The 17,107-nt window shown below is 38.3% G+C and overlaps 2 protein-coding genes across 2 annotated transcripts; one reads left to right on the forward strand and one right to left on the reverse strand.

Annotated features, from left to right (window-relative positions):
- Positions 1 to 4,027: 4,027 nt before the first annotated feature.
- On the forward strand, positions 4,028 to 4,408 carry LOC116204030. The gene has a single exon (XM_031536063.1). It carries the CDS (start codon positions 4,028 to 4,030, stop codon positions 4,406 to 4,408), a length of 381 nt encoding a protein of 126 aa, XP_031391923.1.
- An 8,141-nt stretch (positions 4,409 to 12,549) lies between these two features.
- Positions 12,550 to 13,068, reverse strand: LOC116204036 (B3 domain-containing protein At2g33720-like). The gene has a single exon (XM_031536076.1). The coding sequence runs from the start codon at positions 13,066 to 13,068 to the stop codon at positions 12,550 to 12,552; it is 519 nt and encodes a 172-aa protein (XP_031391936.1).
- Positions 13,069 to 17,107: the final 4,039 nt, after the last annotated feature.

The following is a 17,107-nucleotide window of genomic DNA, read 5'->3' on the forward strand; positions in this document are numbered from 1 at the left end:
ATTCTTCACTGAGTTGCCCGAACTCGTTGCCCTAAACTGCTTCTCAGTTCTTCTCCTCCGATTGCTTTGCAATTCATTGCCCTAAGCTACTTCTTCTCTGATTGCTTTGCTTCTTGTTGTTCCTCCTTCAGTTCTGCTCGAGCTGTTGACTGACTCCGAGCTACTCGAGCTGCTGTCCTATTCCAAGCTGCTGTCCGAGGCTGACAGTGGCACTGCTCCAGTTCTTCTTCTTGCTTTACTTCTTTGAGCTTTCTCCGACCCAAGCGCTCGTCTTCGTGCTTTCTCCGGCTGCCCGAACTAGGATACTACTATGCTTTACTTTCACCGACTGACAGTTAGTTGAGAGGCTCGAGACTAACAAACCATCACAGAGGTACTGCTCTGCTTCAATTTTTAAAGTAAAGCTACTTTAAGCTAGAATGACTCCACATAATGAAAAAGATTTGATACCCTGTCTTCTGTTAGGTCATACATAAATATGTAATTTGGTTCTAGTTTTGTTCAATGAACTACCATGGGGCATCTTTCACGAGTCTTTACTTTCTTAAGAAAATCATCTTCAGAGTCCTCAGCAACAAGTTCCTTCTTCCCATTCTCCTTCGTGGACAATTATTTGTTGGTGTCCTAATAGTTTCTTCCTTCACATACTCATCTTTATTGTTTAAGATCTTGCACGAGATTTTCATATATTACTTCATTGTTTTTTTAATAACAGGTTGAATCTTACGATTCACGATTCGATTCTACGATTCACGATTCCACGACCCTCGACCGATTCTAGGTAGAATCTCGATTTTGAAAACCTTGGCAGGATATACTGTGGCTAGTCAAGGCACTCCACCTATAGCACCTCAAGGGCAGACCCGATACCAGAGGAGACCCCCGAGATAGTTCACGACGTTACCCATTCCCATGTCTCAGATCTTTAGAAGATTACTCTAAGGAGGATCGATCCCTCCTGAACAACTCATAGAGGGCTATATAGTGAAGAAAGTTAACCCCGATGGTATTTGTGAATTTCACATGGGAGTTCGATGACATACCACCGACTAGTGCCCAACCTTGAGGCACCGTATCCAGGATCACATCGACAAGAAAGAGCTCGTGTTCAATGCGATGAAGCCACCCAATGTGAACTCAAACCTGCTACCCAATCATTCAACAATTCATCCTCGACCATTAACATGATTAGCCTTTGCTTCCTAGGAGACTCTGAAGAGGACTCCATGGATTTGGTTGCACCTATCATCATCAACTACGAGCCCTTTGAACCGCTCAAAATCACTTATGTGACTCCTGACTTAGGGGCGTCACTCGAAGTAATCGAATTCGAAGGACGGGCACCTTTCCATTATGAGAGCAATAGGAAAGTCCCATGGGTCTCTGAGGCGCAAATTGTGGAGCCATCGAAGGATGAATTTATGAAGATGACCCGCTTTGGGAGGAACTATGAAGCTCCAAGTCCTCAAGACAAAGGGAAGGCATCGAAAAAAGCACCGGAAGAACCGCTTAAGAAGAAGGTGACTAATGAAGAATCGTAGGCCATTATGTAGATTTTGAAGTCAAGCGAGTATAAGATCGTTGAGCAAATGAACAAGACGCCGACTCACATCTCATTGCTCACACTCTTTCTCATTTTAGAAGCCCACCGTGAAGCCTTCCTGAAAGTTCTAAAGGAGGCACTAGTTCCAAAGGAGGTTTCCTAGCTGCAAGTAGAGCAAGTTGTCAGCTCGATCTTCAAAACCAAATCTGCTTCGCTGATGATGAACTGTGTGAGGAAAGGTACGTTCATAATATGGCGCTCCACATAGTCTGCAAGTCCAAATGATTCATCTTGGGACGTGTCATGCTTGACAATGGAGCCACACTCAATGTGTGCCCTTTGTCCACGTTGAAGCAAATGAATGTGAACTTAAACTCTATCTGCACAAGCAAGACTGCTATCAGGGATTTTGATGGGACTAGCATAGACATGGATGGAAAAGTGGATTTACCGATCGAAATCAGTCCATGTGTCTTCTACATCACTTTCCAAGTCCTGAATATCCCAAATGCCTTCAGTCTACTTTTAGGCTGCCCCAAATTCATTCAGCCAGAGCTATCCCATCAAGTCTCCACCAGAAAGTGAAGTTCATCATGGAGAACATGATCATAACCGTCAATGGCAAAGAAGACTATGTCATCTACAAGGACACCCCCGTTCCGTACATCAACATTGACAACGGCGACAACCTTCCTTTCTACTCATTTGAATTGGTCTCGGTCATCAAGGACTAGGGCACTCTGGACCCTCTAAAGCCGTCCTTATGACAGGCAAGATGTTCTTCAAGAATAATTTCACTCCAGGCTCAAGGCTAGGCACGTGGGGACAAGGAATTCGCTCCCCCATATTCCTAAAGGCAACCGCTATCAGCAAGGCCTCAGCTTCTGCCCAACCATCAAGGATATCGTGGAGGCCCGTAGCAACCGCACTCTGGGGAGCGTCGCCCATGATGAGACTTCTTCCTTCATGGCTTTCTTTTGGGGTCCGCCTCAACTGATGGGAGGTACTCTTGCTGACTCACTCTCGACTGCCGTAACCACTACTGCCGCTCTTCTAACTCTTGGTCCCATCCTTAAGGAGACCTTCCCCAGGGATTTCATCCGCCACCTTGTGAAGACAAAGCTTTGTCTAGATGATCAGATGTGACCCGTATGAGGCTATGTTGTGAGCCCATAATGGAAGAGGGATTGGATTGTCACGACACTAAGCTATCTAAATAAAATCCCTATACAAGCTTTTGGAAATTATTGTCTTTATCTTTTTCATTCCTCTCTTAAAGTGCTTCTCGAATTCTGAAACACTTTATCTCATTTTCAGGCACCACTCCAATCCAAATCACGAATGATGGGACAACTCGAGCTCATCTAAAGAAAATCTCGAAGGATCCTTCCCTGTACTTTATGGGTAGGGGTTCGACGAAGATGGTAACCCCAAAATGATTAAGGAGAACTGGGAGAGGTTTGAGGAGAGAAAGCTGATGACCGCTGAAACCATGGAAACCATCAATATTGGAACAGAGGAGGAACTACGCAACCTGAACGTCGAGACGAGTCTCGATTCCACACAACGAGCTCGGATGATCGAGTTCCTAAAGGAATATCATGGGGTTTTTGTCCGGTCTTAACACCGATATGCCAAACCTAGATCCTTCTATCGTTCGGCATTACCTTCCCATTTATTCGTCGAGATTTTTGCCTGTGAGACAACCACTATGGCATTAGAGGCCCGCAATAATCCTTAGCATAAAAGAGGAGGTCATCAAGCAGATCAATGCCGGCTTTCTCAAGGTGTGCAATTACTTTGAATGGGTCATAAATGTAGTGACAATAATCAAGAAAAACGGAAAGGTTCGTGTGTGCGTGAGCTATCGAGACCTCAACAAAGCAAGTCCCAAGGATAATTTTTCACTACCCTACATAGATGTTCTGGTAAAAAATATAGCTTGCAATGCCATGTTCTCCTTTATGGATGGATTCTCGGGGTACAACCAAATACGAACAACAGAGGAAGACAAGTCCAAAACGACCTTCATTACACCCTATGGCATATTTTACTACCATGTTATGCCTTTTGGTCTCAAAATGCTGGAGCCACGTACCAGCGAGCAATGGTAACATTATTCCACGACATGATACACAAGTAAATAGAGGTATAAGTGAATGATATGATCACCAAGTCAGTAGAAAATGAGGATCACTTGGTGAACCTCCGAATACTGTTCGAATGCTTAAAGAAATACAAATTGAGGCTCAATCTTGTGTAAGTGCGTTTTCAGGGCAACGTCGGGAAAGTTACTCGGTTTCATCATAAGAAAAAAGAGCATCGAGGAAGATCCTGACAAATTGAAAGCTATTATGGAGTTACCTCCCCTGTTCACCGTCAGAGAGGTTAAAAGTTTACTAGGCACCTAAATTGTATCGCCGGTTCATAGCCAATCTTATCGACAAATGTCAGTCGCTCTTCTATTTGCTTCGCAAGAATGCGATGGTCCAGTGGGATGAAGAATGCCAAGGAGCATTTAAAACAATCAAGATGCATCTGACCAGTCCACCAGTCCTAATCCCTCCGACACCTAGGAGACCCCTCTTTCTGTATCTCGCGGTTATAGAAACTTCACTTAGATCCTTGCTTGGACAGGAAGACAAAGATACTCACAGAGAGAGGGCTATCTTCTACTTGATCAAGAAGTTCACTAAAGGAGAGTCGAGATACCCTGAAGTGGAGAGATTTTGTTGTGCCCTATTGTGGGTAGTACAACGTCTCTATCAATATACGTTGTACTACACCATCCGACTCATTTCAAAGGTCGACCCCCTGAGATACCTCATGGACAAGCCCTCTTCAATCATAAATCTCACCAAGTAGCAATGCCAGCTCACAGAGTATGTCATTGACTATGCGCCCAGATCATTGGTAAAGGGCCAAGCTCTGGCTGACCACCTCTCCGAATTTCCGATTGAGGATACTACCCCTATTAATTCCGAGTTCCCTGATGGTGGAATCCTTCATGTTGAGGTAGAATATGGGGCCTCTTGAAAGATATACTTCAACAGTGCAGTGAATTCTCCAGGATACAGAATTGGAGCCGTTCTTATCTCCTTGGAGGGTCGACACTTTCTGGTGGCATCGAAGGTTGTATTTTCGTGGACAAATAACGTAGCGGAGTACGAGGCATGCATCTTGGGATTGCGAGTAACTCTCGATTTCAGGGTCACCGAATTGAAAGTGTATGGGGACTCCATCCTGATAATCTATCGGATGCTTGGGTCATGAAAAATGAAGAAACCCAAGTTGCTCCCCTACCATGAGTACTTGGAGGAGCTCTGCAAGCAATTCGAGAGTATAACTTTCACCTACACTCCACGGACTCAAAACAAGTTTGTAAATGCGTTGGCTATGTTTGAGTCTATGGTGACCACCTCGAAGGAAAATCATATTGAGACCCCAAGATTTAAATCTCGCAATGTGCGGCCCATTGTAACACGGTTGAAGTGGAAGTGGATCGACCGCGATTTACGGACATCAAGTGCTACTTGAGATTGAAGAGTACCCTGATTTCACCGATCGCTAGGACAGAAGGTCCATAAGGCGATTGGCTTGTCCCTACTTTTTAAGCGGTGATATACTCTACCGCAGAAATTTTGACACCACACTTCTCTAGCGTGTGAACGCTCAAGAAGCCGAAAATATCATGAAGGAAATGCATGAAAGAAGTTGCGAACCCTACATGAGTGGTCACATCCGCTTGGGCTATTGTTGGTCTACGATGGAAACCGATTGTATCAAGCATGTACGTCATTGAAACGAAATGAGAGAAAATGAAAATATCCCGCTATGTTGAAAACCCGAAAGGGCGGCTTAGGCAAAAATTAAGGACAAAAGGGCATGATTGAAAACCCACAAAGGGCAATCGCGGCAAAAGGAGAGTTAAAATAAGTAAACCTTGCTAAGTCAAAAACCTGAAAGGACGGCTTAGGCAAAAGTTAAGGGGTTGAGAGGTGCGGCCGAATCCTAAGGTGGGCGGTCATAGCAAAATGTGAGAAAAATGAGAAAAATAAAAAATAAAACCCCGGTGGACTACGATGCCTCTTGTAGTCCGGGCAAAAGTTAGGGGCCATTACTGCTCAAACCACGAAACAACTAGTGTCTGCTCCGGTGACTGCTTCAAATAATGGTTGAAAGCGTTCAAAGGTAAACAATTCGAAGATCTCGAGCAAAGTCTACTTGTGAACTAAGGGGTTGTGTCTTAAGACGAGTACGAGTTATCCGTATCCGTTGATGATCCGGAGGATCCATAAATGACCATGTGATACCATTTACATGAATTCCACATATTATATCTATAATCAAAGCTTTTCTTTCCAAAAGGGGCCAGCCACTTAGAATTGGCTACAATAGTGTTGTAATCCCACATATTTGCATCTATATCTCTTATATCATCGTGATTATGACTGGCAAAGATCGGAACAGACAAAGTTGAAAGAATTCACCCCTCTCACAGGTAATGACGAGACCCCAAAGGATATCTCCCCTTAGGATGACCCGGCATATGGTTTAGGAGCAGAAAAGGAAAGAGGCGATGAGGGATGAGATCTCCAAGCCTTAGATTTGTAATCCGATTGCCCCAAATGCGGGACTCACGATTCTGAGAAGTAAGGAGGCAGGTTGGAGATGAGATTTAGCTTCTGTAGACAATTGCACCCTTTAAACCCTTCATGCCATATTATGCTTACATTGCTTGTGAATTATGATTACATTGTTTGTGAATTATACTTGCATTGTTTGCGAATCATGCTTGGGTTGCTAGCGGATTGTCCTCGCATTGATTATGAATCATGTTTGCAATGATTGAGAATTGTTGTCTGTGTTGATGCCCTTTTCAAAATCTTGTAAGCGTACATTCCCCTTTTAAAGTGAACCTGGACACTGCACAGTACTCTTCTGAACTGAGCCCATACATTGCGTGGCTTTCTTTCATTTTTGAAGTGAACCTGAACACCGCATGGTTTTCTTCACCCCTTTCCGAATCGAGCCCGGACATTGCGTGACTCTTTTTATTTTCGAAGTGAACTCGAACACTCTGTGGTTCTCTTCTCTCCTTTCGAATCGAGCCCTAACAACGTGTGGCTCTTTTCATTTTCAAAGTGAACTCGAACACTGCGTGGTTCCCTTCACCCCATTTCGGATCGAGCTTGAGCACCGCGTGGCTCTTTTCATTTTCAAAGTGAACTTGGACACGAGGTAGTTCTCTTCACCCCTTTCAAATCGAGCCTGAATACTGTGTGGCTCTTTTCATTTTTCAAGTGAACATGGACACTGCGTCGTTCTCTTCACCCCCTTCTGGATCAAGCCTGAACACTACGTGGCTCTTTTCATTTTCGAAGTGAATCCGTACGCTGCTTGGTTCTCCTCACCCCTTTTTGATTTGAGCCCAGATATTGCATGGCTCTTTTCATTTTCGAAGTGTACTTGGAAAATGCGTGGTTCTCTTCACCCCTTTTCAATTTAAGCTCGAAAACTGCGTGGCTCTTTGCATTTTCGAAGTGAACTTGGATACTGCGTGGTTCTCTTCACCCCCTTTCGAATCGAGCCCGGACACTACGTGACTCTTTTCATTTTCGAAGTGAACCTAAACACTATATGGTTCATTATATTGAACTACTGTAGAGCAGGAATGGATACAACTCTCTCCACCCGCCAAATCATTACTTAACGCTATCATAACATTCGGATAAACCACTAATATACCTCTATTCATTTCCCTAGGGAGTTGCAAGGAGTCATGGAGTCACAAGAAGGAATGCAGAGGGAGTTACACCTTGGGCCAATGCAGTCACTCTTTGGTCTTTCAGCCATTACTCTGCAAGCATCGACTAAAAAAGGGGCAGTTGTACACCCCCCATTTTGACTTGGGGGATGAAAAAGAGGTCATGTGAGCTAAAAGGAGAGGCAAGGTCAAAGGGATCAAAGTTGATCAAAGAGTCAATTCGGGGCCGATCAGAAGGTTAAGTGAAAAAGAGCTCAGAAATATGTAACAGAGCAAAGTGACAAACAAAGCAAGAAACAAAGAAAAAAATGACAAAAATTGACCTGGTCAAACTTGGTCAATAAAGGTCAAAGAAGTGTCAATGGTCAAACTTGGCCATCGAAAGAACTAACCATAAGTAACGATTGATCGGTACAAGACTTGTGGCATGCACTATTTCGATAATCGAAAACTGATCGAGTCCGACCAAGGGCGTTCAAAATGCCAATTAAAGAAGCGAAATCAGTCAAAGTCAAAATTGGTCAACACTGGTCAACTATTGACCAAAGGTCAACCTTATTAAGGCCAATCGAGCAATTCACTGATCGGGATTCAGATCGATTTGAAATTTTTATGGTAGATAGGGCATGTTAAGAGATCCACTCAGGAGTTTCGCGGCCCCTGTAACTCATCATGGATCTCAAGATATGATTTTTCAAATTTCCCAATTAAAGAATGTATGACAAAAAACAATGTTTGTCTGTACTCCGGGATTCGATAAAATTATCTAGCTTAACAGTAGCAATTCAGGTCAAAACTATTTTTCCCTCAAAACTCAACGGGTCAATGATGTTTGGGTACAAAAATCACCCTGAGAGCTTGTCGGAGTTGGGAGATAAAATTCCCGGAATTCAGGGTGTCAAAAGGGCGAATCAGATACAACTCAATGGAGAACATTTTGAGTTCGATTTGGATGCAAATGGGGCAATTATTGAGGCCACAACGTGCGTAATCGAGTTAGAATCAATTTGATGAGTATCCTGCCCTGAGATTCCACTCGAGCCGAGAGAATGAGAATTCAAAAGGAATTATACGCGTAGCAGTCATAAACAGTAGATAGACTCCAGATGTCAGGGGAAATAATTCTTCTAAAATCGCTCGAGTCGAATTTATGTGCAAGACCAACTCTTACAGACTCCTGACTTATCAATCTAAGTACCTATGAAAAATTATTGGGGTGGTATGAAGAGAGTTTTGCCCAGAATCGCCAATTAATTTGGACTAGTTTAGAAACGACCCGTATCTAGGGATGAATTATTTAGCACGTCTCCCAAAGTTGAAAGGGGCTGAAATTTTTATGACATGTGCCTAATATGTGAAACTTTCCGATGAAAATGTCATCTTGGGCGGGAAAAATTAGACATTTCCTTAAAATTCGCTCAAACCCTCTGCCCTAACTAAAATGCATAATAGACCTTAAATCCAAGTTCATTGCCCCTCTAATCTCCATTAGCTCATCATATATAAGGGGAAACTCCCCATTTTGGAGCCAACCGCAGACATCATCTTAAGGATCTGATAACTTACCTTTCTTGAAGAAAAAAAACCCTATTTTCTTCCCTTTCCACTTAAGAACAACAGCCCGTTCTCTTCCCCTTTCCTTCTTCCCCGTGGCCACCAAAGGCCAATCATGGCCAGCTCCGACGAGCCCCTCCACCCACGACCACCAACATATGCCCCTCTTCACCCCCTCTAGCCATGACAAGTGACCGTGCAGCCACTGTTGACCTCCATTTACCCCCATAGCCGTGGATCCGAGAACTCTTTGGAGAGCTATCTTGTCGTGTCTTCATTGAACAACTTCCTTCTTCCTTTCTTCTTTCTCTTTTACTTTGTTTGTGACTTAAAGGGGCTTGTTAGAGCTGTGAGGAGCAGCGACTGAGTTGAAGTCATGGCCATACCTCCCAAAAGGAGTCGAGAGCCCCTATCGCCTCCTCCTGGTACATTCGAGTTTTACCTCCTAAGAACACTTAGGAGAGGTATACTATTCGGCTTAGATGATTATTAGGAATCCTTTTCGATGTATGTTGATGATTTAAGATGTTGTTTGTTGACTCCTATGCTTGGCCGCCCTTCTAATGCATGAAATTGGGATTAAATGTGATTTGAACCTTAAAATCGGAGCTGGTTCGAGCAAGAACAAACCGTTATGAATATGGACTTGACTCTGATGGACTTAATAGACAGTAAATCGAACTAGAAATCAACGAATGTGCATGAACTTGACTATGGGGGGTCTCGGCTCTTCCTCTCCCCATTTGGCCGAATGTAAACAATGTGTAGGGACAACTTGTGCGTTGATCTTCTTCGAACTAGCATTTTAATCATGTATAGGAGTCTATCGATTGATCCCCGAGTTTACATGGTTGGTTTGGTTTGGGTAAAAATCATGATGTTCTCTAGTTGTTCTTGAGATTTTTACATATTTTAATGTGTTGGAATGGGTAAGCATGAGAATTAAATGTTTCTCTTTTTGATATAGACATCATGAGATTGGATATGGTTTATGTATTTATTGAATCGGAAGCACACGAATCGGTTAAGCCACTTAAAGTAGGTTTAACGGACATAAAAAATGAAATGAGACCAGTTTGATGGTTAGATTACTTTAATGTGGTTCTATGAATTTACAATGAACCGGTTCAATTATGTTGTGTGATATAGGCCCGAACCACTAGAATTCGAATGAGAGATATTAAATTTGAAAATGGGCCAATGCCCAAACCCAATTTCAAAAATAATTAAGTCATCTTGAGCGAGACATGAATATCTTGTTGGAAATTGACTCATATCGACTTTTGAAGACCCTCACTGGATCGAATGGAGTCGTTTTGCTTCTAACCTAACTCGACAACTTCTGATCTCAAACATGATAAATCCATCGAACTCATTGTGGGCCCGAAGCCCATTTTTAAACTTTATGGATCGATCCGTACCGGTCTCCAGCCCTTAAGGGATCCAAGCCAACGTCATTTTTCTAAAAATCGGATAGGTTCGATGAGCATGAGCAGAAAAAGAGTCACGACCAAGAGAATTCGAGAATTGAGTAATGAGAATTCGCTTGAACATGTTGGGATTAAATAAATAAAATCATTTATATATATATATATATATATATAGGCTTTAGTAAGTTAGTGAACGTGGGCTCATATAAAAGCCCATTCCCATTAAACTTTATTGAACTTGATCATACATAGAAAACCAACATAAAAAGATGCATATAAGATAAATGAAAAATGGCCCAATAATTTTACAATAAATCGGTGGGCTTGGGCCTATGTAAGGTCCACCCCAAGTTGAATTGGACTATCACTCATGTTATAATGCATACATATAGATTTGGACCTATGAGAAAACCCATAGAACATTTGATCTATGATCCATGCATACATATATATCCAAACCCAAGTAGGGCCCATGATCTTTATATATAGATGCATGTTCAAAGTGAACCTAACTTGTTCGATTTCAATTAGGACCGTGCGAGATTGGTGAAAGCTTAATTAACTCGACTCAAATAATTAAAACACGGCAACCCCTAAACAAGTAGGAGCACTGAAAGGGCACCTGATTTTGGGATCATGTGTAATAGAAACCCCGAACCTATTCTTTGTTTAGTAGATCTTCACTTTAAAGACAGGTGGTAGAGTTGGGCTACAAATCCTTGTCTTTGGGCGACTAATCGGCCCGGGTTCCAACGACCTGGAATAGATAGTAGAAACTCCTTCACTTTGATTAATGCAGTCGGAGAGTGACCCAAGTTCCATTTTATGTGCGGATCCAACGTTCGCACAATATTAATAATGGGATACTCCTATTTATATATGTGTTTTAGTTAATAAAGTGGAAATCGTAGAAGTCTTTAAAATTTCTAAATTTCATTTACATTTTAATTAAGAAGTGATTAATTACTTGTGAGAATAATATATTCAAAAAACGTTGCGGTTGGGATTTTGCTTTTTGAGAATAGATGACTTTTCTTCTCGCACTCTCTAACTTTTATATGATTATATATATATTGGATGGTTGAATGATACTCCTATAAAATAAAATGAAATAAATAACTGTCAAATGTGACGAAGTAAATAATTTTGAAAATATAATAATGTACCAATTTAAATGAGTCTAATTAATCTTCAATTTAATTTTATGAGTCAATTTTTTCAATTCTTAGTGAATAAAAATATATATGAGCCATAAACTACATGTAAAAATTGAATTTGCAAAAAACATAGTAATTAAAATTGACAGATAATTAACATGAAATTCATAATTCATAAGTTCTTTTGATTTGAACAACCGACATTAATTTTATAAAAGTCCTTTACTTAATTAAAATGTTAAGTAAAAATTTAGTATTATAATTAAAACAGCCATAATATTTCTAAAGAATTTAGAAATAAAATTGTGAATACAGGTTTTCAAGACAAAATACATTAATAAAATGTTAAGTAAACACACAGCAAACGGGGATAATGAATAAGTAAATTTAATAAAAATATTATTGTAAATTTTTAGAAGTAATTTATTATTGTATTAAAGATGTAAAACAAAAAAATCTCAGTGTCTTATATAATTACAATGTTAAAAATTAAAATTTATTTAAGAAATTAAAATGTTAATAACATTAATTTTTAATCAAAACAATTCTACATATATGATTTTACTAAACTTATTTATAAAATATATAACTTAATATTTTTGTAAATTTAATATCCCTCTGTTTAGCGTTAATTTGACAATTATCATTAATTCTACAAGTATATACGGAATAATATTTTTAACGATTCAATTAAATAATAAAATATTTAGATTTCTGTGAATAACTGTGCCCACAACTCGTTGGTGAAATCTAGTTATATATATGTAGCATCTGCACATCGGAAGAATAAGAGAGCTTCCCAAGACAAATAATTAAAGCTAAATTGCTAAATTATATCCAAACAAAACCAATCAAACAACTTCATCCAAAATTTGAGCCTGGACTCGAAATCAGTCTCAGGAAATGGGTTTCCAAATTGCAATTTCCTTTCCTTGGCCAAAAAAATAAAAATAAAAATAATTACACCAGCCCCCCCCCCCCCCCCCCCCCCCCCCCCCCCCCCCCCCTCCTTCTTCTCGGTAAGACATTCATCGCCCTAATTGATAAACTAAAAATGTCTACGAGAGAGAGATTATGAGAGAACAACTTCGACAGAATTCAGTGAAATTTGGCCCCACACAAATTCACTTCTCTAGGCTGCCCTCGTTGAAGAACGGAGAAGTACAACTTCTGATCATAACGGCTCCAGAAGAGTCCTATCTCATCGCCGAGGCTGAGCCTCCGACGAAGCACGAAGTTCTCAATCCAATGCCCGTTGAGAACAAAACACCCCGATGACTGCCAGTACCTTAACACCAGCGCATGGTAAGAGTCCGTGTCCCTATCCCACACGGTCACGCTCATCCCGTCCCTGCTCACGATCTTGCCGACCCACTCATCGCTCATGAGGGGAATAATGTGGTTCTTGACCTCATTTTTGGGGAGAAGCAGCCTCGACAGCCCTCCCAGGTCACTTGCTTGCAGCTTCTTCTTAATCTTCCACGGACACGAGTAGAGAACCAGATCAGTCGACACCTGATCATCTACATGGGAGCCTTGGCTGCACCATCGAAGTGAAGCAATCTCTTGAACCTGTTCCATCTGCGACCCCTCCTTCTTTGCTGTCAGGTTCTTCATCGAGTGCTTCCTGCTGGGTTTTTCCTCTTCGAAACCTGCAGGACGATTGCGCGGCAACGCGTTCTCTCTCAAATGCAAGCTTTCCTCAGGATCCAACCCCCTAGCCCTAGGGTTTGTGGACTACCCCATGTATATATAAAATGTATAGACGTGGGGAATATCCAGATTATTATATATCAAAGAATTGCTCTTGAGCTATTTTGGATTAGGATCTAATCAGGATCTATCTTTTATTTTATTCATTCATCGATTCATTTATTTATCTATATTTATCTATATATTCTAATTAGCAAGTTCTTTTTTCTTTTTCTTTTTTTTTTGGGCCTGAATGAGCAACTTCTTTAAAAATTCTCTATCTTAACTATGATCTTAATTATATCCATCGCAAAAGATTACCAGTAAATTAAACTGCACTATTACTTTGTCAAAAAACAAAGAAGTTAAATTAGTTTTTAAGCTTTGGAGGATCTTGGAGAGTAGATATCGAATCGTGTGTAGTACCCATAACCCTGCAAAGAACCATGCATGCATATAAAAATCACCGCCACAACAACTAGTCTTGACGCATGAATTAATTGTTTCCATCCTAGGAGTTCTATCTGAGATGTATTATCGTCCAAATTATTATCAAAGTGCTTTTGAAAGAATCTTGAATTATACCGACGCATATAGATACCTGTCTATGAACTATATGGAAACTGTTCTTACGGCTTTAAGCAAGATTTACGGAGGTTCTTGACGATGTTGGTTTTGGCTATGGTTGGCCAAAGGAATAATAATTGGGAGAAAATATTATTAGAAGAATGGGCAATATAAGGCTAGAAATTGGGGAATATCCGAAAATATAACATATATATATATATATATATATCATTTATCATATCCTATATCTCCGTGATTGAATATAAGAAATTATGTGTAATCAAGAATATGAGAAATTATCTTTGAATTAGGAAATATCACAATTAAAACTAAAATTTTTGTTTATAAATAAGCAAAAAAAAATTATCTAGAGAATATAGTAATTGAAAAAAATTATCGCATGGTACGCATATATAGGTGAAGCTGTAGTATGTATATATCGATGAAGAAATCATGGGTTAATTTTTCATTTGTTCTTTTTCCAATATATCCGAGGATAAATAGTGAGAAATCTTAATACAGATAAGTTCATAGAATTCTTTTTTTTTTTTGTTGGTGGAATTTCGGATCATATCTGTCTGTTTATCTCTATTGACTATATGAAAAAGAGTCCCTTTGGACGTCTGTGGCGCCTGAAGATTTCTTTTCCCAACTTTTTTTTTCTTCAAAATTATTTCAAAAGATATTTTGTGATCTTTCTTTTTTACCCTTCTGATAAATTCCCATTTTCTCAATTACGTTCTTCATTTGTTTTCTCTTGTCTTCTAATCTTCATCCTTATAATTTGTTAAATTCTTATCCTATTATGTGGTTATATTAGTTGATAAACCTTCGATATGCCTTATTTCCGAGAAAGGGGGTGTAGTGCAGTGACTAACACTCTCACCTGGTAACTTAGAGCTTTTAGGTTCGATTCTCATCAGTGGGACTATATATGCCCCTTTATTTAGATTTCATTCCCATTTCCTTGTACTAGGCCATGAGCCTCCTCTTGTAATCGAAAAAAAAGAAGATATGCCTTATTTCCACATCCCACCCCCATGTGTTGAATGGTTTGTTTTCATATAATTATTATTAAATATTTCTAATTATAAATTTACTAATTATGAAGAATATACAAGGTTATTCAAAGATATATATATATCTAATTCCGAATAATAACTTATAACACGCGTTAGACTAATTTTAAAAGGTTTGTGAATAATTGTTTAACTAATTATCTTGATCAATCTACATGGGACATTTCATTAGCCTCCATTATATTACACGAATTCATTTGGAGATCATCTCTATGGCAGATGTAAAATTGCCTTTAAATTCGATATAGGCAAAAAAAGTGGCATATAAAGACTATATATAAGACAAAATTTGGTGCAAAATAGGTAGTTAGAATTTCCATTAAAATATCCAAATTCATATATCAATTTCTATAAGCTAACATCTTTATTATTAATTATACTAAATCTCTTCTTTATGGGTTCAATGAAGGAAAAATTATCATAACACAAACTAATTATATACTTCAATATAATAAAAGTTAAAAAAAATACTAAAAAAAAGGTGGCTGAGGCTGGAAAAAAACAACCCTAGCCGCCACCTCCAGAGTTTTAGAGTGTGTTTGGATTGAGAGTTGAGTTGAGTTGAGTTTTGATTTTAATTGATTTGTAATGATTGTATTGTTGAATTATGAAAAAAAGTGTGAAAAAGTAATAAATAATTGAGAGAAAATAATGATTAAGTAATGATTGTGTTGTTAAATTGTGAAAAAGTAATGAATAGTTGAGAGAATTTAATATAAAAATTGAATTGAATGGTTAAAAATATTTAAAAAATAAAAAAGTAATGATTCTGATGTTGAATTGAAGATAAGTGAAGTTGAGTTGAGTTGAGTTAAACATTATTCCGAAAACAAACACACTCTTAATGGCTTGTTTGGTTTGTGGATACAATTTTAAAATCACAATTTTAACCTAATTCTACCCACAACAAAACAAAATAACTCATACAAAGTTAAAGAGTGGGCCCCATTTATACCACTTTTTTCCACAACAAAACAAAATAATTCATACAAAGTCAAACGGTGGACCCCATTTATACCACTTTTTTTCAAAATCAAAATCTGATTTTAAAATTCTACTATGAAACCAAACGCAGCATAAATTTCTTTCTGTGTGTACACTTGATACTTGGAAGTCCACTAGGTCCTAAATTCCAGCCAAGCCGTTGACGCAGTAAGGGATAAATCTCTTCCGGTCGTAAATTTTCTTCAATGATAAGACTCGCATACAAGGTTTACCTAAGGATAACGAATGCCGACTCCCCTAAAATTAATTGGTATTGATAAAAGGCTCATTTCAATTTGTGATCGATTTAAATAGCCTTTTTCTATTTGCTATTTCTTTCAATGTGTACCACTTGATATTCGGAAGTCTACGAGGTCCAATTAATCTAGATTCATGCGAGGTCAACCTAATGAAAGATAAATGTATCCTGATAGTAAAATTCATAATTTTTATATATAATTAATTTTGTCATTGGTTTCAGTTATACTCTACATTAATTATGATAATCAATAAAAAAAATTGATGAAAAATTTTTCCGACCTGTGGCAATGCGCGGAAGTTGCATCCTAATAAATAAAACTAAAACTCTTGTTTGAATGGACACATGTCAAGCTAATAAATTTTTACTTTTTTATTTTGATTTTTTTATATTAGTTTATAATCTCATCGGCTTATATTTATATATATTTATATTTTAATAACTTATTTACCTAAATATAAATTTTTTATTTTAAGTCGCTACCAATTTACAATGAAATGTAAGGTTATTCCAGCCTATTGACAATCCTTACTAAAGTTGATCGTAATCGCGAGATGTTTTAAACGAATTTCAAAAGACCACTTAAAATTAACAGGCTTCTCATGATGGATTTTCAATTAAATTTGTACTTAATAAAAATTATAATAATAATATTTCGTATTTATAAGTTTGTTGTATTATTATAATATGGTGCATATTTTCAAACGCTATAATGCACCCCGTATTCTTTTTGCTTTTTATTACTAAATAAAAGAATCCTCATAATTTTACACAAAAAATAAAGAATTCTCATAATATTTTAGTACGTTATAGCATGATATCATGTGTCAAAAATGTATCTGATTGCAGTGAGGACGAGTTATAATAGTAACATATAAAAAAATGAGATACTTAATGCAGAGAAATTAAGTAGAATTATATACTAATAAATACAGTAGCAATTCTATGTGTAACACAAATAGATATTCTACAAAGCATGAGTTAATATTTTAATTTTTATAAAATTAATTATATCTTTATATTTCATATTTCATATAAATTTTTGCATTTTTATATGTTCTTATCAAGTTATCTA

Source organism: Punica granatum, chromosome 1 (genome assembly GCF_007655135.1).
Source record: "Punica granatum isolate Tunisia-2019 chromosome 1, ASM765513v2, whole genome shotgun sequence".
Lineage (NCBI taxonomy): Eukaryota > Viridiplantae > Streptophyta > Magnoliopsida > Myrtales > Lythraceae > Punica > Punica granatum.

Excerpts from the sequence above, each read along its gene's own strand:
- LOC116204030 (XM_031536063.1), top strand. The coding sequence starts at position 4,028 with ATGGTCCAGTGGGATGAAGAATGCCAAGGAGCATTTAAAACAATCAAG.
- LOC116204036 (XM_031536076.1), bottom strand. The coding sequence starts at position 13,068 with ATGAAGAACCTGACAGCAAAGAAGGAGGGGTCGCAGATGGAACAGGTT.